Source organism: Balearica regulorum, chromosome 3, assembly GCF_011004875.1.
Source record: "Balearica regulorum gibbericeps isolate bBalReg1 chromosome 3, bBalReg1.pri, whole genome shotgun sequence".
In the NCBI taxonomy this organism is placed as follows: Eukaryota; Metazoa; Chordata; class Aves; order Gruiformes; family Gruidae; genus Balearica; species Balearica regulorum.
Genome location: NC_046186.1, coordinates 74,396,757 through 74,420,230, shown reverse-complemented (window position 1 = coordinate 74,420,230; position 23,474 = coordinate 74,396,757). Strand labels below are relative to the sequence as shown.

Genomic DNA, 23,474 nt, shown 5'->3' with positions numbered 1-23,474 from the left:
AAATGGAATCTGACTAAACTGCAGGCATGATAACATTAAGTGTCATAAGTATTTGGCAGTTATGAAGCAGGCAGACAGTAGTTGACTTTTTGAACATCTCCTATGTCGTATCCTCCTCTCTGCTTGTCTCTGAAGGCAAAAGTACTAACTATACTCAGTCAGTTTAATTCACTTAATTTTTCCCAAAGTGTACATCTGTTTATTGATGCAAATTCACATTGCTGTGAACTTAAGTAGGATTAAGAAAAAATGCCTGCCAATGAACTGGAAAAAGTCGCAGAGTATTCCATATTCATTGTGCTGCCCTTCTGAGTTTAGGCAGGGGGACAAACCTTGGTGAAAGGCTAATTCAAGGCTGATAGATGTTTAGTCAAGGTTCTCTGACCTCTTACTGCAGTAAGACCATCTGGAGAATAACCAGAGCTGCTATAAGTCTCCTCTATTTCTATAAAAATGACAGCGTGTGATGCTCTTGAAATTGATCAGGTGGTAACTCAGAGTACATCTGCAAAATAAAAAGTGAAATGTCACAGCTTCTAGCAAATTTTATCAATCAAATTGATCTTAGTTTTTGCCTTGTGTGATGCAGATAAGACTGGCAGAATTACTGAAGTTACTTGTGATAGTTAAGAATGCAGAGTGTCGAAAGTAAACTTTTTTTGCTTCTACGTTTGTAGAAAAAGGATCTAAAATTGAGTTAAAGATACTTTCTAGGTGCATTCCCCACTTTGTTCCCACACCTAGTTTGTAGTATACAAACGTGAAGATTCAAAGGCAAGTCATGTGAGGACTACAGCATCTTTAGATTACCTGTGATTTCTATTTTGTAGTTGTATTTCACCCTGTTCGTACCACGTGTTCCTTCTGTGATGGTAATGTTATTTAATGTTTGAGAAATAATCATCTTCCTTTTATTACTTCAGTTAAGGTGTTACTTCTGTTTGCGTAGCCTGAAGAGTGTGAAAGGCATTGTTGGTTTTTTGTTTCTTTTACTACTGAGCTTTGTAGTTTGCTATAAGTGCCTCATTTTATTGAGACTTTGAAATTCTTGTAAATGTGTATGAAATTAATTTGTTATAGTAGCTTTCTTACTCAGAGAGGTGCAAATACATGTTAAATAGAAAGCAAGTTTCTCTTAACCCCATTGAGGAACCACATAAAAGTGTTCTGTTTTTCTTTAGTAAAGAGCCAGTCTTTTCGTGTGCTTCTGGGATTGCATCCCTGCCTTACCCCACGTCCTTTCTCTCCTTCGTTCGACCCTTCACCTCTGAGCAATTACACATTAATCCAGACTCTTTGCAACCTGCTCAAATGTGTTGGAGCAATTGAGCTTTGCTTCACCAGAGCTGGCTGGTACTTGGGAGCATTTACATGGGCAGGTCTGAAGAAACTAGTGTGTGGCTGGCTCTTGGGAGAGCTGGGGGTGTGCGGATAAGGTGCTAACAGCCAGCCTCAGGCTGGGATGTCATACTGAACCCTGCCTTGAAGCACCACTCTTGTTCTCACTGTGCTTATATCATGCGTTTCTTTTGGGAGATTTGGGAAATACTTGTTCAGTGCTCATTGTTTATAGTAACAAACATTATTTGATGCTACTTGCAAACAATTTTTCTTTCTAGAGTGGAGCGGGAGGGTGAAAGCCTTGGAAGAAATTCTCCCTTGCATTATGTGACCCCGCAATGGTGATCTTGTCCTGGCTTTTCTTGGGATGGGGGTTAAGTGTTGATCTTGCTTTTAACCCAGTATGACGTTGGAAAGGCATTAAAATATCTCAGACCAAATGCTCTGAGTTTCAAGATAAACCTTTGAACTGAGGAAATGATAATTTTGTATTGCATCAAATGATTTTGTCTGCTAAAGAGGCTGTACTTTGTATTTTGCTTTTGCTCTGCTGTATAACCTCCCTTTCTTACTGGCAGAAAGAGTTGATCTGCCATGTGGTTATACTCTTTTCCTCAAAATTAGTGAATTAAGCCAGAAAAAGCTACTCTTTGACACAACTTTGGCTATGTCAGAGGAGATTTTGTGATTAGTGATGTCCATGCACATTTTTCATATACCAAGCCAATGTAGTTGTGCCAGCATAACTCAATAGTGTGTGTCTGTGTTTAGATGCTGACTTATGGCCATTGGTGGTAAAAACTTTTTTCGGACTAAACTTCACAGTGTTTCTTCTTGTGTTGCAAGCTAGTTTTCATTTTAGAGGTCATTCAAAGATACAAAGGCCTTCTATATGGGGTGAAATTCCAAAGCACTTGAATTTAAAACATCGCTATTTAGTTAAGTCAAAGTTGCATCACAGGTCTGGTTTCAAGAGGTCTTCACCTCTGTTACCAAATTAGTCTCTTAATAATCTTTTGTGTTGACTGTTTCAACATTGAAATTGGTCTGATGAACTGGTTTATGCTACTTACATCTCTTCAACCTGGGTGCTTGGATTCACAGTTCCTGATGGATTTAGCAGTGGTTGCTCAGGAGGGTGGGTTACCATAAGGAAGACTGTGCTGGGTTTAGCCTGGCATGGTACCTGTGGTGGTGTCCACAGCTAGATACCATGTGCTTATACTTCTTCCATAAGTGCATCTTCAGTCGTGCTTCCTCTAAATATGCCTTACTTTCCAGTGGTTTGCAATTCAGAGATTTCTTCAGCCAGAAATTATATCCATCTTTTTGTGGACTCTTAATTCCATAAGCTTGTCCCTGCTTTTTTAGCCCATTTATCCAAGTGCCCTCATTTGTCTTGCTTTCACTGGTGGTTACTGTCATTAATTTTGGTACTCAGGCTAGCAGTATTCAGGCTGCAAACTCCATCCTCACTGAGGCATAGACACCACCTGCTCTGCTGCAGAGACATTGACCTTCGGTGAAACAGAAGGTTGGGGACTTGAAGCTCTTGAGCTGCCTCAGCTGGGCAGCTGCCTGCTGGGCTGGGGCTGTGAATCCTGAGCCCGTGTGGTGCCTGACTCCTTAGCACTGGGAAGGCATGCAAGAACCCAGAAATGCATCCAGGACAGGATTACACCTGTGAGTATGACTGATCTGCTGGAGCTGTTGCCGGAGGCAGCAGTAATCCGAGTTGTAATTACTCTGCTTTCATTAGGTGATCTTTCTTTTTGTACAGCCAGTTTCTAGGAAGGTAAAGGTGATGTGTCTGTTATGAATTTCACATGCCCTCACAAAAGCATTTTATGTGTTAGGGTGGCAGTACTCAAACCTCACATTTGCACAGGTTTCATCACAATCCCCCTGAAAGTTGATCATTAGTAAAAGCACAGGGATTGGGATGTGTGTGTGTAATCCTTTGCCCAAACAATTAGCTGCTGAAATCCCTTGGCTCAGGTTCTGCCAAAGTCTTGACAGGCTTTGAACTTTGGTTGCTCTCCTTTTGACTGCTCTGTTCCTGTATCTTCTCCAGTTTTGGTCACGCTGTTAGGGGCAGTATGTCCTGAAGGAGCTTTCTATACTGAAGCGGGAAGTCTTCCGAGGGCTCACACTGATGGTAATCAGTGGCTTGCCTGATTGCATAAATACCTATTTTAATGCATTCCAGATATTTATCCTGCAATTGTCAAACAGAATTTATGTACTTTCAGAGCAGTTAATCAGGGAGGGGGTTCAACTTTGGGGCCTAATTAATGACTAAACCAGGGAAGGAAATGCGAGTTTAATTAGGATATAGGATTAGTAGTGCCTCGACCTACTGCTGTTCTGATCAAATGACTAAAGAAAATTCTCCTGTTTGCCAGAAACCATAAGAAGGGACCATTCATAATACTTTACTCCAATTTCTCTTTTATTCTTTCTTCATTAAGGTGTCTCACTAAATACATGAATTGGATATGACACCTTTATGACTCTGTTTCTTCTTGCCTCTAGAGAAAGAATAGTAACTTCTTCATGGACAGAGTGCTCAAAGCTTTGCCTAGCATCATGTTTTTCTGCTCAAAGGTTCCCCCTTCCCCTGTGGTGCAATATTTCTTTTCCTTGGCCAGCAAAGGAATGTGACTGGGAAATACTCGATTTATCTCAAGAGATGGACTTGCCTTTCACTTAATCTTCTCACTAGGGCTGGATGGCAGTCCATAACACTTAATATACTTTGGGTAGGTTGTGTGAAGCTAAGAGCAGGTTGACTTATGGTGACTGTTTCTGGAGTGACCTTGCTGGAGTACTTTAGGGATAGAAATGAGAGGGGTTGGTGTGGTTTGTGCTACAAATATTTTGGATTTAAATTCTTTGGTCATCTTCATTCATTTTGCTTGCTTCTTTATGTTTAGAGCACCACTACACCACATGAATTTTAGGGGCTTCCTTTAAACCTTCTGCATTTCAGGTTTCATCTTAGTAATTACAAAGGTTAATAGGCTGAGGTAAATAATTTACAGGCATGAGTGTGACTGATCCTTGACAAAATAATGGAATAGCTAATGAAGCTCAGACTTAGCTTGTCTGGAAACAAAATAAATAATTTATGCTTTTTTAAAACTTTTTTTGCCTACTTGTTTTCTGTGAAGACTGGGCTCAACTTTGTTGCTGAGATCAGTATGCAGTAGTTTGAGTCGAGGAATACTTTGTATGTGGGCTTGCTTCCCCTCTGCTTCTGTCTTCCAGGCATTGCCTATCCAGGGATTTGTAAGGGTAGCATGACTTGGTGTTAGTCTTGGTTATGAAGAATTGAAATGTGTTAGTCTATAAGTTGGCCACAGAGGAGTGTAGAAGCTTTCCAGTATGTTGTCTGTTAAGTGAAATTGTGTTAGTGAGCAGCTTTCCAGCAAGGGACTTGATGAGCTGTAGATGCTGACAAGTTTGTGGAACAGGAGCTTACTTCCTTTCTCTTTCATTCCTTTTCTTTACCATGAGCATGCTGCAAGTTCTTGGACATGCTCCCCTCTATTCAGCACTGGTGAGGCCACACCTGGAGTACTTGGTCCAGTTCTGGGCTCCCCAGTACAATAGAGACGTGAAAATACTGGACTGAGGGCCAGCGGAGGGCCACTAAGATGATGAAGGGACTGGAGCATCTCTCCTACAAGGAAAGGCTGAGAGATCTGGGGCTCTTCAGCCTGGAGAAGAGAAGGATCAAGGGATTGCTACCAAAGTTTATAAATATCTGAAGGGAAGGTGCAAAGAGTATGGATCCAGGCTCTTCTGAGTTGTGCCCAGTGACAGGACAAAAGAAAATGGGTGCAAATTGAAACACAGGAAATTCCATTTATACTTAAAACTCTGGCACAGGTTGCCCAGAGAGGTTGTGGAGTCTGTCCTTGCAGATGTTCAAAGCCTGACTGGGCATGGCCCTGGGCAACCTGCTCTGACTGGGGGCATTGGACTAGACAAACAATCTCCACAGGTGCCTTCTGACCTCTGCTGTGCTGTACTTTCTGTGAAAACACTTTAATGCAAAAGTTTACTAAACTTCTTGGGAGCAATGTGAAGAGTGATGGATTCATATAGGTGGTGAAGCTTGCTTAATACTTGTAAGGTGGCTTGAGGCATTCATATGAAAGAGCTAGAAGACTTTTATTGATGCAGTGATTATAACAGTTATGAAATTGCAACAGGTGTATAAACTATACATGTTCTTTCTTAATTTCTGAGTTAATTAGCACTGGAAAGTTTAAATTATTTTTTTATTACCTTCCATGGATTAAATACAATTGTATGTGTGCTATTGTTTTGGTCTTAAGACTAGATTTCTAAATACCGTCAGAGATTTGAGGGAATCAAACCCAGAAAACTAATACCTTGGCTTTGCATAACTCAGCTGCTGAAGTTGCTATGTTATGAATGTCTTATATACTGGACTGCTAGGAAAGACTTAAATTCCATGCAGTTATAAATTCCATTTGTTTTTCAATAACTCTAGTTTGCATGCTGCTGTCACTGAAATGGCACCTATATGGTCTATATTGGGAGTTACTTAGTCAACTTGCTTGCAGAAACATTTAAATAGCATTTATGTAATTTTAAATATATGTTAACAGTGTACACTTTTTGGAAATCTGTTGTTTAATCTATTTTCACGAGGAAAGTAGGATACCCCGATTATACTTGTCTTTCCATTTTTTTTCTTCACTGCACACCTGGTCCGATTTGGATTAACTAGTGGGAAATTTAATCCAATTTTTATGTCATAAAGCTAATTAAATAGCTACAGGTTGTGTGAAAATCAGTGGCTGGAGGAAGAAGAGGCCCTGAATGCAGTGCCTCCTCTGAAGAAGAAATTTTTAAAAAAAGGTATAGATGTCTTTGCTGCTGCCTGGTGTGGGTGGCCAGTCAGCGCCTGCATGTGAGGTACGATCTGGTGCATACCCAGCTACCCATGGCCTGTACCTTGTGTGCTGGGATGGGGTGGGAGCTTGCAGTGAGAGGCCAGAGAAGTCATGGGGAGAAGCTGGGGCTGATGGAGCTTATACTTATATGCCAAATGTTATTAATCTACTTCTTATGAAATCAGAGCATGTGGTAATATGTAGGAACCAGGTATTATTAGTTTATGTCTTGGGAATTGGCTTCTATTTGTGTAGGGAAAAGCTGTTGACCTAGAGAGGTTTAGAACAGGAACAGGAACGATGACAGACTGTGGTGGAAGGAGATTTGGGACAAGGTGGGGAGAGATGGATGGAGGAGCCTGGGAAAAACATGGGCATCTCTGAAGGGATGGGTCAGGAAAGGCTTTGATATTTGGGAGTGCGAAGACAGAGAATGTGAGATGAGGAGGATTTGGGATTGCAGCCTTTGGTTTTTTTGGAAAAGGAAGATAGGAAAACCCTTTGAACAGAGTTGGGATAAAAGAGAATCTGGAATATGAGGGGGCAGAAGTTCAGCGTTGCAAATAAGAACTTTGCAGAATGCTGCTGTCTTTACCTACCTGTCACAGATAACGATTTAACCTATCCAGTCTGGTGGGTTTTTCTACTTATCTGAAATGTGGCTATTTGTCCTTATTGCACACAGCAAGTGAGCCTTCTCAGACTGACACAACATTGTGGAGCTCTGGCCAAAGCAACACATGGAATACGCTGCATCTCTAGCAGTACCTGTGAAACGTCTCAGGGATATTACTGCATTTCCTTCTGCTGCATCGGGTCTGCTTTTCCATTCAATTATGAAAACTTTGGAAAAGTTTACTCTTACAAATAAGTTTGGGGTTTTTTTCCCAGGAAGTTTGCCACAGAGTATGACATAATCATGTGTGGAAAATGACATTATGTCTTTTGTACCATGAACATTGTTTCCTGAAGATGTTCAGACAAGGTTGTTTGTGATGTTTGCCTGATTTGAAACTATGCCATAACTAGCAGAGAGGGATACTTGCGTATGAAGAGTTTATGGCTTGGCTTCCTTCTCTGCCCAAGCAATATTGCTTACTTGGGCCCGTGCGGGATCTCTGACATCTGTTGTGTGTCTGCTTCCTTCTGGTATGCAGATGGGCCTTTTGTGGGGACCACTCCCCTGTTATGCAGGAGATTACGCTAGATGATCACAATGATCCCTCTGACCTTGTATCCCATGAATCACCTCCACAAATGTAAGTAAGCCTAATAATAGTTCTGATTTGGGCAGAGGAAAAAGAACAGATGGCTAACACCAACTTGTGGAAAGCAATTCTGCTTTCTTTGTAACTGCTCAGAAATGCAAAGATCTAATCTGTGTTCATAACAAAATGAAAATATGCAGAAAATCTAGTTTGTAATTCTTACCTTTTATTTGTGTCTGTAGATTTATTCTATCTCTTTAAGTGCCCTCCTGTTTGTGTGCTTAGAAACATCTTAATTGCCAGATTTTGGGCAGGAGTTATTTGCCTTTCTCTTCTCTTTCCATGTGCCAGTCATGTTGGTTGGGACCTCGAGGAGATGGTGAGGGCATCTTCCTCTTCCTGTGGGTGAAGTTTGTCCTTTGGTATCTATGGGGCACATATAATCCAGTCCACTCTCTATCATCATAGAGATATTTGTGATACCTTTATTTCAGTTCTTCCACAGTACACTTGCTGATAGACGCAACCCTTTGCTCTAACCAAAGATTGTGGCAGAAAATTTTCCAGCCTCAAACCTTGATGCGTGATCACTGGCAGTTTGTGAAATACGTGCCCAAATGTATTTATATCACAGAACAGTAGGGGTTGGAAGGGACCTCTGGAGATCATCCGGTCCAACCCCCCTGCTAAAGCAAGATCACCTAGAGCAGGTTGCACAAGATGGTGTCCAGGTGGGTTTTGAATATTTCCAGAGAAGAACACTCCACAACCTCTCTGGGCAGCCTGTCCCAGTGCTTGGTCACCCTCAAAGTCTCAAAGTGAAGAAGTTTTTCCTCATGTTCAGGTGGAACTTCCTGTGTTCCAATTTGTGCGCATTGCCCCTTGCCCTGTCACTGGGCACTGCTGAAGAGTCTGGTCCCATCCTCTTGACACTTGCCCTTTAGATATTTATAAGCATTGATGAGGTCCCCTCTCAGTCTTCTCTTCTCCAGACTAAACAGCCCCAGCTCTCTCAGCCTTTCCTTATACAAGAGATGATCCAGTCCCCTCATGATCCTTGTAGCCTTCCACTGGACTCTCTCCAGTAGTTGTTTTTCTTGAACTTGGTAGCCCAGAACTGGACACAATATTCTAGATATGGCCTCACAAGGGCAAAGTAGAGGGGGAGGATAACCTCCCTTGACCTGCTGGCCACGCTCATCTTAATGCACCCAAAGATACCACTGGCCTTGCTGGCCACAAGGGCACATTGCTGGCTCATGGATAGCTTCTTGTCCACCAGGACTCCCAGGTCCTTCTCTGCAGAGCTGCTTCCTAGCAGGTCAACCCCTAACCTGTACTGGTGCCTGGGGTTATTCCTCCCTAGGTGCAGGACCTACACTTGCCCCCACAAGTGTATCACATGCAAAGGCTTCCTAGGGCTGTCTTGCACTGGAAGCTGGTGCTGGTTGGTTTGACCAAGCGTTAGGGATCTGTTGCAGGCTGTCGGAGTGAAATGTGTGGTTGCCGGGCCCAGGCAATGCTCCGGAACAGCCCTGTGTAGGTATAGGGACACTTTGCCCTAAATTCTTGGTTTTGCATTGTTGTCCCATCAAAACAGCAGGGTCACTGGCTGATCAGCACGGGTCTTTAGGCCCAGTGCGTAGTACCACAGCATTATTTCTGTCTCTGAGAGCTTACTGTTCTCTCTAGTTTCCTTTTAAATGTCATTCCAGTACGCTGAGACCAGCAGTGTGGCGTGTTAAATTGCTTTTCCTGGGAGGTAGGGAAACAGCTATTTTAATATTGATTCAGCTGTGAGGATGCTTTCTTCTAAGCTATCAGTTGCTGGGGGATTTTTTTATTGTGAAGTAAATACAATTTAGCTTAGGCTCACAGTACGTTTCAGTGGGAAACAGGGGGGGTTCCTCATTACTCATCTGTGGTGTCTTGTTTTAGATGGTGTCTGCTGTTGGGAGACACCAGGGAGTGAGGTGTGTGTGGAGGGGTAAGGAGGGGTTTTTTTGTAGTAAAGTTTGTATTTCATATTTTGGATTATACAGAGAATTTACAATTTGGGCAACAGCATTTCCTGGGTCAGTTGCTGTAGGCAGGCATCATTACTTTTTTTTGTTAGAAACACTATTAATATGACTGTGGTTTGCTTAACTGCTGAAGCTTGATGGGAATGGAAGGAGAAGGAATGAGGGAAAACTTTGTGCTCACCAGTGATTGCAGGAATTAAAATTGCAATGTGAAGATGAAAGCTTACAAGCGAATTACTTGCTGGAGCCATTTGTTCTACCATGGTGTTGCAAGAAAAGAGAGGATCTGCAGAACAATTTTAATTTTTGCTTTCTGTTTCTTTAAAAAAAACCCAACACCCTCCCCCCTAAAAAGCCCAACCCAAAACCCCAGAGCTGGTGATAAAGATTATTCTGTGTTAATGAAGTCAAGGCCCAGCAGTCCTGATGAGCATCAGAGGTTCTTCTGTGAGCTTGGTGGTCACGCATTCTGGTGCTTTGCAGCTTGCTTGGCTCTTTGCCTCATGCTGGTTTCCATCCTCAAATTTTAGATGCTTATTTTGTGTCTTTTTATATATGAATTAGTCTGAGTGAGTTTAACAAAAAGATAGTTACTTTCAAAATGCTTTTTCTATCCAGAAAATCCTGCACCCAAGAACGCACAATTCTTTCCCCTCTTCTTTCTGTTAATGCTGTCGGGTTTCAGATGTGTGCTAGTCCTGGGTGGGGCGGTATCTATGATAGATACTCTTGCTTGCCTAAAGGCTTAGGCAAAGGGATGTTTCTAACTTTGTTACATTCCAAGTGTCTTAATTGAAACCCACAGGCTAATTCCTTCTTTCATTTCTAAATTCCTTTGCTGAGAACTTAAATGAGAACCTAAATTTGCCTTCCCCACCTCATTATTTAAGTCTTAAAATGTGAGATGACCCTTGGTAACTTGTGCTGGAATGGTTGGGCAATTTCTGTACTTCATTTGCCAATCCAGTCTGTACAGTTCTCCAGGGCACTTTCATTGTAGCGCTGCGCTGCCAGCTGTTTTGGGTGTGATAACTTTTTGTCTTTCAAAAACTACGTAACACAATTCTGTCATGTAAGCATGTAATGGATTTTGGGGAAATCAGAAAGCTGGCTCTTGGTATAAAGCAGAGGTTGAGTAAAGGGCAAACCACAATCCAGTGAGGCTTTTGTTATTACCTCTATTTTTAGATCATTTAGATTCCTTTTTGCTCCTGAACATGATATTCACAAGGTAATAGATTGGACTTGAGCTGTGGTTTCAAAGTGCCCCAATACAATTAAGGGACAGCACTGAGGGCGGAGGAGGTGCGTGAGGCTGTGAAAGCGGCTGCTGGAGGCGGCTGCATGCCAGGACACAGGCTGGGCATCCGATCACAAGAGCCGCTTGTTTTGAGCGTGCTGCAGTTGCACAGACATACATCATGTTGTATAACAGAAAAGGCTTCAGCAAACAAGCATCCGGGATAGGAAGCTTTTCTTCTCTCTGTTGTCATCACAAGAGTTTAATTCTCTCTGTGTGTTTAGGTTTCTTTTTATTTCCTCTTAAAGGAACAAACTGTTCTGACATCAGCCATTACAAGTCCATTAAGTGACTGGAGGGTGGGCAGTGCTGTGTTGGCCAGAGGAAACAGTCGGTGGGGGATGAAGCAGAATTTGGCCCCCAGTCAGTCCTTGGCTTTTATCGTCAGGCTGCAGCAGTGTGAAAGGAAACACAAATGTTTCGGCGACTTGGTGAATTTGTTTCTCACTGGGCTGTGACTTGCTGACATTTTTGATGTCTTGTGCGAGAAGTTGACTGGCCGGAGTACTGTGTGCTCTGCTGAATGGTAACATTGTGGGTTGGGGGTTTTTTTGGGGTTGGTTTTTTTTTTTGACTGAATGTGGCTAATTTGTTAGCCGAATCATAATGTCAGACTCCAGGGGTTAGCTTTACAGGCTCATAGGACTCTAAAGAAAATTAATTTGAGGGATAAAATAACTTGTCACTGTTGTTAACAAAGCACCAGCATTTCAGTTACAAATTTCTTTCCAGGGATTTATAGCAGAAAGCTTGACACAGCCCTAGCTACAATGGCCAATTACAAAAATCCTAGTTTCAGAGGCTTTATAAAACAAACATGAAAGCAGAGCCTGACTGGGCAAGTGTCATCTGTGGGTTTTATAGCTGAGCGGGCTGTTTTGGGAAGATGGGAGTTGGGGGGATTCCAATTCCTTGCCTAACTGAAATGGAAAGGATGCTCTGATACCTAAGAGATAGCAGGGGTATATACAGTCATATTCTTGTCTTCACCATTAAAGACTAAGTAGTTCATGTTTACTGAAGTCATGTGTGCTTTGGTTTGTTAGTTGTTGTTGTTGTTGTTTTGGTGTTTGGTTTGGGTTTTTGTTTGTTTGTTTTGGTGGTGTGGATTTTTTTGTTGTGTCCCCCCCAACCCTCTTTTCTGAAGAGGGAAAAGGAGCTGGATTTTTAGGAAATGTTACATGTGCTACTGCAGCACACATCACGGGAGCACTTGCACAAACTAGACCTGAGGTCTGGGGGCAGCAGCTGTAGGAGCAAGGCCAGCTGATGGAGTCCCGGCAGGCTGAAGCTGGTGTGGTGCTGAGAAGAGCTGTCCCCTCTGCTGTGCATGTGCAGAGCTCCTAGTGCACAGGACTTATAAATACATGACCCTTTTCATAACTGGTGTTATCCTTTTACACTGTCAATACAACTATTTTTGGCCTCTCTTTGTGCTTTGCCTTTATCATCTTAAGGAGTAAGCACCTTAAAAGAACATCAGACCTCAAAACTTTGGGGTTACTCTTGATTTTCACAGAAGCTTAAGGAAGGAAAAAGGCAGACTGAGCCTTAGGAAGGCATCTTGGCACATAAGTATGTATTTGGGGGTGTTGGCAGAAAAGGGACAGAGGTTACTGAATGATATTTAAAGGGAGAGAAGGATGTTTGAATCTCAATACATTCAATACAAATATTATTTGCAATTAATGCAAATGGCAAACGTTATCAAGAGTTGGACAGTCTGGGATTGAATTTTGTACAAAGTTAGCTTTTTGGTTCAACAGTGGCAGTTAATCTCATCTGTTCCTGTCTCCTACAAAACAAAACCAAAAAAAACCCACACACCAAAACAAACAAAAAAACAAAACGAAAAAACCTTGGAGGGGGAAAAAAATGGAGTAAATATATCCAGATAGTTGGAGTTCAAATCTTGACCCTGTCTGTCTCCTGTAAGATGGGTACATGGCACCGAGTATCTTGATGGCAAGGTGCTGTATTTCACTGAGAGAAGACAGCAGGGTTAATGAGGTCTTTTAGGTAATTGTATTCCTTCAGAACACCACCTTGAATTTCAACAAGCTGTTTTAACCGTGGCCTGCTGTGCATGCACTGTAGGTATGTTGAAGCTCTTTTGGAAAAATCTTTTTCTGCAATGGATTATCTTTGATTTCTGATTGAGCTTGAGGTGCGACTGAGGAGTTGGCTGTGTTGGATCAGGTTTAGGTGGCAAAGAGGAGAGGCACGGAAGGGTGAAACAATGGCTGCTGGCTGCCACGTTGCAGCAGATGTGCACTCTTTTGTATGCCCTAAGCAGATTTTTAAGCCATAGCCTAAAAGAAGCCCAGAACTGAGGTTTTATTTTAAATTGATATGAACATTTTCATAAAGGTTACTAAGTCTTTTAGCTGTTGTGACATCTCATTTCTTACCAACGTGACTTCTTCTCTTGTCTGGACTGAGCCGTAGCTGCTATTCTTTGTTCATGCCTGTTAGGTAAAAAACACCATGTAATTTGTTCCACTGTTCCAGTAGCCTGTGTGTAACAGGTTTATGGCTAGATATATCAGACATGAATGGCATCAGTTTCAGATGCATGTTGGGCCAGAAACAAGATATTTTGATGTCATCTACCTAAGGAATCTTCTGGTAGTATCCTGTGACTTTTTTTAGTAAGCATCTGCATTTCGTAGGTAAAACATCACTGTACAACAGTCTCGATTGCTGCTGAGGTGTGTGATCTTTTAAGTGGTGCCTTTCAATCTGATATCTCTTTAGACTGTATAATGTTTTTTTTCCTTTTCACAATTTCATGAAGTGGAATATTTGAGTTTCAATCCATTTTTTTTCTATGGCTTCATCCTAGTGCAGGGACAGGTGGTCTGAACACCACGGTGGTATGCTTTGTTGCGGTAAGGGGCTTTGAAAACTCGGTGCCAGCTGCCACCAAGAGGTTCTGCCAGAGAGCATCCCCAGCAGCAGGGTGCTGCGGGCGCCTGAAGCGTGTCTTGAGGCTGGTCTGTTAAGCAGCTCGTGGAGCCTTGCAGGCCTCTCAGAGATCATGATCTGGGCTACAGCTGTCAAGCTGAGTTTGCCCAGTGGAAGGCAAAGACTGCCTGCCTTGGCTGTGGTCTGCTGCGTGCATTTGGAAGTTGATGCCTTTCACAGGCTGCATGTCTGTCTTTTCTTCTTGGCTGCAGCAAGGAGGCCTGAAAATCCATGGTGGGCCAAGTTCCTTGGCCTGGTCTGTTGTCAGCAGGTAATTCAGTGCCATTTAAGTGCAGTGATGAGGCAGAGTCTTGCCCTTAGCACTGCTCAGTGCAACTTACCTTAGAGGTGTCCTGTGATACATGCTGTGTTGGAGGTGACTCAGCCTGGTTTGGTGGGACAGACTCTGAAAAATGGTAGGTGACTCCCAAATGGCTTCCTTAAACAACCTGGCTAGCTATCTTGTCTCTGCACAGCTGGAGGTGACTCCTTCTCCCTCTGCTTTGACCTGTAGGTGCTCGCCTGTCCTTCTTCCTTGTTCTGCTGGGTCCTTCCTTCTGGCTGTCTCCTGGACCCTAGGTGGTGGTACGCTGGTGCCACACCAGTAAGAGCACCTGAAGGGAAGGGCTGCTGAGCCCTTCCCACACTTTAGCTGAACTTGGCTGTGACTGATGACTAACATGGTTCCTAACTCAGGTGTGAAACCAGGCTGAGGGTGGGTAAGGATGGAAGTGCTTCCAGAGTTATGCCAGCAGTTTTGCTACTGCAGTTGCTGTGCCGTGTACTGAAGGAGGCTATTATCTGCATCAGACGCTTGAATAAGGACCTCATCCAGGCAAAAAGGTGTTGAAAAAGTCTGGTGATTAACAGCCCATGGTTTCATAGGTTGCTTTGCACCAGATGGGGAGCCTGTGAATTTAACGCATCGGAATCCTGCCCAGGAGGTGCTGTGAGGCTGATTCTAATGCAAAGGAGCTGCTGTGGTTGCTAGCAAAGTTGAAACGCTTGTGTGACTCTGCAAGTACCAAAGTCTCACCGAGGTTTGAACAGGTCTATTGACAGATCAGGCAAAAAATTCTCCCGCTGAGTCAGGACAGTGTTTAATATGACCTGTTTTGAGCAATCTAGGATTAAGATGATGCATTTTCACTCATTGTTTTCTTATTTTCTCTCTCCAGATGAACACAATGATGTACAGAAGAAGACCTTTACAAAATGGATAAATGCTCGGTTTTCCAAGGTAATGTTGGGTTGAAAGTACTATGTTATTTCGTTTGATTCCCTGTTTAGAACAATATTGGTTAAATATACTTTGCTTTTACTCTTGTAGAATACTCCTAGTAAAATGTGTAATGAAAACAGATAAAATAGTGTGATATTTGATCCCTCTCTGTTTCCTCTGCACAGAAGCATTTGATACTATGTGTCTTGTTTAAGAAAAACTGAAATATTCTATTTGTTAATATGTTAAATAGTTATTTGCATGACGGTGTCTGGGTTGTGGTCCTCTTTATACGGTTTATTCCTGCATGCAGTTTTCTGAGTGTATTACAGCAGATTTTGAACCCAAGTCACTATGTTTACTCTCAGTGCTGCTGAGTCAGCTTTACTCATCCAAAATACTCTGCAAACCTCAACTTAAAGCCACCTGGTGTTGCTACTTGGGTCTTGACTGTGAGATTTTGTATATTTACTCGCTCACTTTGAGTTTTCCTTGGCTTTCATGCTGTACATTTCTTTAATTCTCTTTACTGACATGAAACTTACTGAGGATCTGCATTTGTGTTTTGGGATGAGAAAGGAAGTGGTGGTTGCTTTGGGATGCTATTTAAAGCCTGCTTTTTGTGCTGTTCTGCTGATAGTGAAAAATGACACTTTGCCCAGGAGCATGGTGGCTGTGGGAAGTTTCCCTACTTTATAGTTTGAATGTGTGAAGGAACCTGGGTTATTATCAGACAACTCCTGTGTTTTTCTAGCCAGTATGCTGCTGCAAGTGGGATAACTAGTAGTTTGCACCCTGTTATTAAAAAAGGGCACATATGTGAAATCCTGAAAGTAGATATATAGAAAGCAGGGGGGTGGGGGGGTGTTGGTTTGTTTTTCTTTTTAAATAAAGCAACGACAGTGCTATAGCAATGAATGGCTACCTCTGGAGCACTGCCCTTCTGAAGTTCTTGGTCAGAAATGTAAGAAATTTTTACCTTCCTTCCTGTGCAACATGACACTGGGCAACGCAAGGCTCGTGGTCTTGGTTGATTCACTTTGGCTTAGGCTTGTTTTGGTTGAAAGCTGATATCTTGCAGTCTTCATCCAACGCATTCTTGGCTGGTTTGCTCTGGAGGGGAGGAGTGCGTACGCATAACTGGTTGGTGCGTGCTCTGCTTTTGTCTGCTGCCGAGAGGAAAGGCGGTTCTGCGGGAGGAGGGTTAGGCAGGGCAGGGTCAGGTAAGGCGTGAAAACGTGGTGAGAAAGGAAGGCCTGTTTGTAGAGACTTACCGTGGCACAAAGATGGCATGACCACGGAAATGACAGTGATACTGAGAATGTGCTATGTGACTTGTTTGTATGTGTTAGGGATGTTGTATTGAAATAGGTAAAATTGTTTTCGGTCTTTATACTTGTACACCCATGGATAGATTTTATAAACTAGCTTTTCCTTTCATGCTGTGTATTCAGACAGATCCGGCTTAGCTCCTGGATTTCTCTGCCACAGAGTATGGTCAGATACTGGTTGGATTTTGAAGTAACTGTGTAACTTCATGGCTCATTAAACCAAGCGAAGCTATGAAAGCCATGTTAATGATTAAAGAGACTCGTATAAAAGGACATACTCTTGACTACTGCATGTCCAATTCAAACTTGAGCGTGGCTACTTTGCCATGACACGATACAGATTTATGAACACTGGCATGTTCAAATTGCAAGGAAATTACTGGTGTTAAGTAGAAATCACCTCATGTAAGAAAGTCTACTTTCAACTGTGCCTTGAAAATGTAGAGAGACTGATTTCAGTCTTATTGAAATTTTTAAATTTACCAACTCAAATGAGTTGTTTAAAATTCTTTTCCCGTGAACTAGATTGATTCAGCTGCTTAGTAGGACAGAGAGATTTTAGAGGCTGGATAAATGTAATCTGACCTATGTTGCAGAAAACAAAATGGTAACTGAGGAATTTTGTATGGAATTGCAAAGTTCACTCCAAGAATTTTGCTTGTTCCTTCCCCATTAATTATATTGTAGTTGCCCTTCAATTAAACACATAAATAAAAAGCAAACAGCTGAGCCTCTATAAATTAGTTTGGCATACAAAAATCCTAAAATTGCAATTGCATAACGCACTCAATCTCTGACCTTGACTTAAATCACTTAAACAGGGTTTTACGAAGGATCTAGAAAGAGAGCAATGTCTTTCCCTTCTCTCATCAGAGAATAGGTAGATGAGCAAAACTCAATATCTCAAGTATGCTGTGAGGTACCCATATCTGCTTTGGGCTCCTATTTGGTGAGATGTAAGTTCTCGCTCTAGTTCACAGTGCAGTAACTTGTGTTTGTGCTCTTCATTTGAACTGTGCTAGTACAAAATGCATCGTGTCTGTGTGTATTTTTTGAAATGAAGGCACAAGCACATTTAAAGTGGATTGAGTCTTAAGGTCAATAAATGTACTCTGCCAAGCCTCAATGCTCACTTGTAGATATCTTTACCTTAGCAGAGCCACTACAGCTCACAAGCCTATGATGGTTGTGTAGTAAGAATATTTTGTTAAAATTAAAGGGAATAAAAATTGTTAGATAAATAGTCTATTTTACCAAGCTTTAACCAATAGGGAAGCTTGCATTAAAATAAATATTGATACAGAGCATTTCAGCGTATCTTTATATTAAGCTATGTGATGTTTTTTCTTATTGTATGTTTTTTCCATTTCTCTGTCCAGTCTAATTTCAAGAGTCAGATATAGCTGTTTCCCTGTGGTATAGCCCACTAATTAAGGCATCTAGTTGTATGGATAGTTAATGCACACTCTTCAAACTCTGTAAAACTCTTTTCTATCCTTTTTCCTATCCCTTTATCCCTTTCTATCCTTTTTTCATTAATACTTACCAGTTCATAAGTATTGATGGATGTATTTTCAGAACACCTTTCTGCAATGCAAGAGTATCATTTTCTGTGTTTACTGCCATTACAAGTAAAGGTATATATCAGAAGTATCTACTAATTGAGTGCCCAGTCTGAGACTTTGAGATTTCTGTAATATCTTCATATAAACCAGAGCTCTTGTTGAGTCTTATGACAGAGCCCAGAGAGTCCATCTCTTCTGCAGACTCAAGGAAATTATCTAAAATATCTAATTGATTTTCTGATGGAGCTTGATCAGCATAGAGAAGGGACTTCAAGAAGATGATGCCCGTGTCAGCAAGGACTGGGCTTAATGATCTAAGGAATTCTCTTAATCTGGCACATAGTTAGTGATTACCTGTAAAATTGTGCTTTAAATTATTCTGATTAGTTACAGGGAAACTCTTGACTAAAAGTAGAGTTTGAATTCAGGTCCACAGGATAACTTACTTCTCTATTAACCATATGTTATTTGTTACACATAAGTAAAAGGGGAGTGAATGAAGATTTTGCAATCAACCCTAATTTTGACTTTTCCAGACTTCTAAATAGTTTCAATCTGTATCTATCTGCATGGCATATCTGCAGGCCTGGGACTTTTAGATCCATCATACAGACCTCTGACGCTTCAACTGATAATTATATAGCATAGTGGTTGGATACTCCACTTGCAACTCTAGAAGGTTTCTAGAAAACTTGACAGGCATGTTGAGGGATTCAGGAGTCTTGTGTCCCACTTTAGACCCTGCAAGTACAGCTTTTTCTGCCCTTGTTTACTTTCTTTACTTCTACTTTCTGACCTGTTTTTTGGTTTTTTTTGTGTGTGTGGTTTGTTGTGTTTTTTTTCTCCTCCCCCCCACACTTCCTATTACACTGTCTTCTGTCAGAAAGCTTGCCTGCCAGCAAATCCCAGCAAATCTGGAGTTTTGTTCACCCTGCCTATTTCATTCCCACTTCTGTCTTTGTCACTTAGCTGCTTACCCAGCAAGACCCAGTTTTTCTTGTTAAAGCTCCAGACCTGCTCTGTCTGTCCTTCCTTTCCCCTTCTCCCACTCTGCATCTCCTCACCTTCCCAGCCCTTACAGGATTTGATGCCTGTGTGGTTGGCCTTATTTTTGCATCTCTCTTTGTCTAAGCGGTCCTAGACTTGCCCTCTCTTTATCTCCTTGCAGGAGTCAGTCTTTGCTGGCTTTCATGGTCCCATTTTTCCAAGGTACTTCTTTTCCAAGTTTGCTTTCAGATTGGTTACTCTCCTCTTCTGCTATTCCTGAACTTGGCAGGTTGGACCCAGAGTCAGTGCAAGAAACATGATGCCCTAACCCTTTATTTAGACCTGTGGAGTCAGATCTGTCACAGCCTGTTGAGCTCAGTGCTGTCACTCCAGAGGAAGTTCACACATCCAGCATGGGCAGACTGAGGCTCTTCCTTTTCCCCAAAGAATCATGTCTTCATTACATTTGGGAAGCTTTCCCACAGCGGTGGCAAAAACGCTTTTTTGTTAGGAAGGTTGTGCTCTGCAAAAGACCATAAAACCCCTGAGATGTTTGCAGTATTCACTGAAAGTGACGCTGGAGTTCCCTGCCCCCCAGTCATAAGCCTTGGGTATGGATAGCTGTTGAACGGAGCCAACTGGGGGCATTGTTCCAAGGTGTCAGGAACTGCATTCAAAGCCCTGGCGTGCCTGAGAGCTGTGCTTCCTTTCCCTTTTTGTCGTGTACTCCCACGTCTTTCCAGTCCAAGCTCTCAATTTCATTCTTCCTATATGTGGAAGCCTTATACAGTCTTATTTCTGCATTTGCATCATTCTTGTTGCATGTATTGCCGTGATCCTGATCCTGCAAGCCCTGACATCTACATTGGCCAGCAGCTGCAGCTCTGGCAGGGCTTGGAGCTAGGACCTGCCAGCGTGGGTAAAGCCAGACCTCTCCCATGCTTTTAACAGCATCTTAAGCTCTCTCCTGCTCTGCGGTCTTCCAAAATCTATTTCAGTTTAGGGTTAAAGAGCGAAGAAGAGGCTGAGGTGCAGCTTGGGAGTGGGCTGCATCCTCCAGGGCTGAGCTCCAGGTTAGCCTGTGAGAAGACAAATGCTTGGTGCTGGAGCTCCTCTGCGTTTCCTCTCCTGGGCTCTGACGGGTCCCCTCCCCTGGAAGGACACCAAATAAAGTAAGGATGAGAGAAGACAGGGCAGTAGGCAAACTGGTGAGCTGTACTTAGAGTGCTTTGTGATGTGATGGCTTCACATGCATCTTAAAATTAAAACAGTCCTTCCCTCATTATACTGGGCATTAATTCATTTGCTAACTGCAAAGTCTTCTCTAACTTTCTGGGTGGTGTGCTGTATAGAACTTTTCCACCATTTTTTCTCCTTAATTTTCTCCTTTCTTCTAGGGGTTGTTTTACCATAATAGTAAATGTCAGACCCCATACTTCTGAAGATATTTTGCTGCTCCACTGCTGACTCTTAGCAAATGTGATAAATCTTTTTAAAGACAAAAGCATACCTATTCAAGATAATTAATTTCACATGACCCGAGATACCTGAGACCAAAGACATTTCAGAAGAGATTTTTTTGGGGAAGGAGAATTATGGAGTTTAATGTATTAGTCATGCAAGAAGAGAGATCAAAAAGATTGATTAGGCAATTTTATCTGTTCAAGGAGACATCACCTAAGATGGTCTTTAGTCCTTTTTCTGGTTCAGTTTTTGTGGCACAAGCAAGCAAATACTTGACTGCTGGTAAAATATTCTCCAGTCTAATTGCTCCTGCTGTTTTCCACTGCTGAATGAAACTGTAAAATGTAACTTCATTCAAAGACAGCCAAAGCTTATAAAAAATTTGGCCTTAACCTGAGGAACAACCTGGGTGGAAAAGAATTAGTGTTTGTATGAACCGGCCTTGAAAAATTCAATTTTTAGTCTACTTTTTTTCCTTAACTGGATTACTTAGTCCTTCCTTCTGAGAAGTCAAATAGGATGTGAATTAACAAAGATGTAGGAAAATAAATCTTTTTGTTCTCTAATAGGTTGTGACATACGGTAAAGATGATTAATTTATAGCATATAAGCAATAATAGATAGCAGTTCATGATCTCTCCCAGATTTAGCTACAGCATGAGAATTGCCGGTTTTATTGCCTCCTCTCAACTGCTGCTGTTTTCTGCTCGAAGAACAGGGTGTGGGCACCATCTCCCTTGCTGCACTTCAAAGCTTAGTGTAGTAATACGGACTGTAATTACTGCTGATTTTGAGTAATGCTCTGGGCTTTGGGATAGAGCTTGATTCGTGGTCTCGGTTACCATCCCAGTTGTTGGAGCATTTGTGTATTCGTGTTTGTGTGACCTTCTCGCTCAGGCGCTAGAGCTGAACTTGGTAGAGGCAATGAAACAATCTGTCCCTTTACCTGTTAATCGCTAATGAGAACAATAGTCAGCTTGGTCAGCAGGAATTTTTTTGTAAGGAACCAAGTTACAATCTGAAGTTACCTGGCTGAAAAAAAAAAAAGAGGAGGGGAGAAAAAATAACATTCCAATCTTACAGCAGAAATAACTGGCAGTGATAAAAAGTATGGTACCAACTGCCCCTGCTGGTAATGATACATAATGAGGCTTAATTGCAAGCCAAGGTTAGTACTGTTACATTAAACATTATAATAATGTAAGCTTATGTAAATGCATTAATAGATATGCTGAGGAGAAAAAGACCGACAGAGTTGTTAATGCCTTGTGTTTGTTTTGCTGCCTTGCTATGTCTAATATTTGCTTCTGTATGTTTTCCCTCCTTCTATCATGTTGTCAGTCAAGTATTTCAGGTGTTCTGTGGATTGAGCTATCTTTAGTTTTCAGCTTTGCTGCTCCTTGAACTCATGTCTGTCACCTAGCAGAGTCAAACTTTCCAGCATATCTCAGTGATGAGTCTTACTTCTCCCCCCGTTAATCTGGAGTTTTAAATAGCTATTTCTTTGCTTCTAATTATTTTATTTTTAAGCACTAGTAGTTATATTTAATTCGATCTATAAAGTGTTTTCCTCTTGTGATTGTAACTTTTATTTATTTTTTACTTCGTATTTGAATTCATAGTTTTGGTACTAGTCTCGTGTAGAGGGGCCACAACTACTCAGGCATATTCAGCGTAGAGTAGAGCATACTCAACTAAAATACATCTCTCACAGTATAGCTACTATTTATGTATGCTGTCCTAGAACTCCTGCATGTCAGTGGAAGGAGAATGGAAAAAAAGTATCACATTTTAATAAAAATACTTCTGTAAACAATGACTATGGTCTTAAATTAGAAATTGGCAAGATTGTTTGTTGACATAGTTGTTTACTTTTTGCAATGACCTTTTTGCTTTCTGAATTGTTTCCCACATTGAGTTCCCATGTACTGGCCTCATGATGTAGCAGCACTTAACATGTTTCTTACTCTGTATTGGTCATGGTAAAGTGTAGTTCTTACTCTTTGTGTTGTTTGTAAGTTTAAACTAAGTAGGTGGTTACCATGAGTTCCCTAGGAATGTACTTGAATGTTACAAATGGTTCATGTTATAGTGTTATTGTTTAAGCACCCAACCTGCTCAATATTTCCCCCTTCTCAAGAAAAAGCGCTTGGTACTGGGACCAGCACTGTTTAACAACTTTGTCGGCGACATCAACAGCGGGATTGAGTGCACCCTCAGCAAGTCTGCCAATGACACCAAGCTGTGTGGTGTGGTCGACACGCTGGAGGGAAGGGATGCCATCCAGAGGGACCCTCACAGGCTTGAGACGTGGGCCCATGTGAGCCTCATGAAGTTCAACAAGGCAAAGTGCAAGGTCCTGCACGTGGGTTGGCGCAATCCCAAGCACAACTATAGGCTGGGCGAGGAATGGATTGAAAGCAGCCCTGAGGAGAAGGACTTGGGGGTATTGGTGGACGAGAAGCTCAACGTAACCCAGCAATGTGTGCTTGCAGCCCAGAAAGCCAACTGTGTCCTAGGCTGCATCAAAGGAAACATGACCGGCAGGTCGAGGGAGGTGATCCTGCCCCTCTACTCCGCTCTGGTGAGACCCCACCTGGAGTACTGCATCCAGCTCTGGGGGCCCCAGTACAGGAGAGACATGGACCAGATGTGGACCTCTGGAGTGAGTCCAGAGGAGGGCCACCAAGATGATCAGAGGGCTGGAGCACCTCTCCTGTGAGGACAGGCTGAGAGTTGGGATTGTTCAGCCTGCAGAAAAGAAGGCTGTGGGCAGACCTAATTGCGGCCTTCCAGTACCTGAAGGGGCCTACAGGAAAGCTGGTGAGGGACTGTTAATCAGGGAGTGTAGTGACAGGACAAGGGGTAATGGGTTTAAGCTGAAGGAGGGCCGATTTAGATTAGATGTTAGAAAGAAATTCTTTACTGTTAGAGTGGTGAGGATCTGGAACAGGTTGCCCAGAGAGGTTGTGGATGCCCCATCCCTGGCAGTGTTCAAGGCCAGGTTGGATGGGGCTTTGGGCAACGTGGTCTAGTGGAGGGTGTCCCTGCCCATGGCAGGGGGGTTGGAACTAGATGGTCTTTAAGGTCCCTTCCAACTCAAACCATTCTGTGATTCTATGATAAAAGGGTCT

At 42.3% G+C, this 23,474-nt stretch overlaps 1 protein-coding gene across 5 annotated transcripts in view; it reads left to right on the top strand.

Moving 5' to 3' along the window:
- UTRN (utrophin) overlaps positions 1–23,474 on the top strand; it is a 411,474-nt gene that overhangs the window by 64,952 nt on the left and 323,048 nt on the right. For all 5 annotated transcript variants that reach the window (XM_075748479.1, XM_075748477.1, XM_075748480.1 and 2 more), the window contains one exon: positions 14,950–15,011. In XM_075748479.1, coding sequence (XP_075604594.1) covers positions 14,950–15,011 — 62 coding nt within the window. The remainder of the gene's footprint in view (positions 1–14,949; positions 15,012–23,474) is intronic.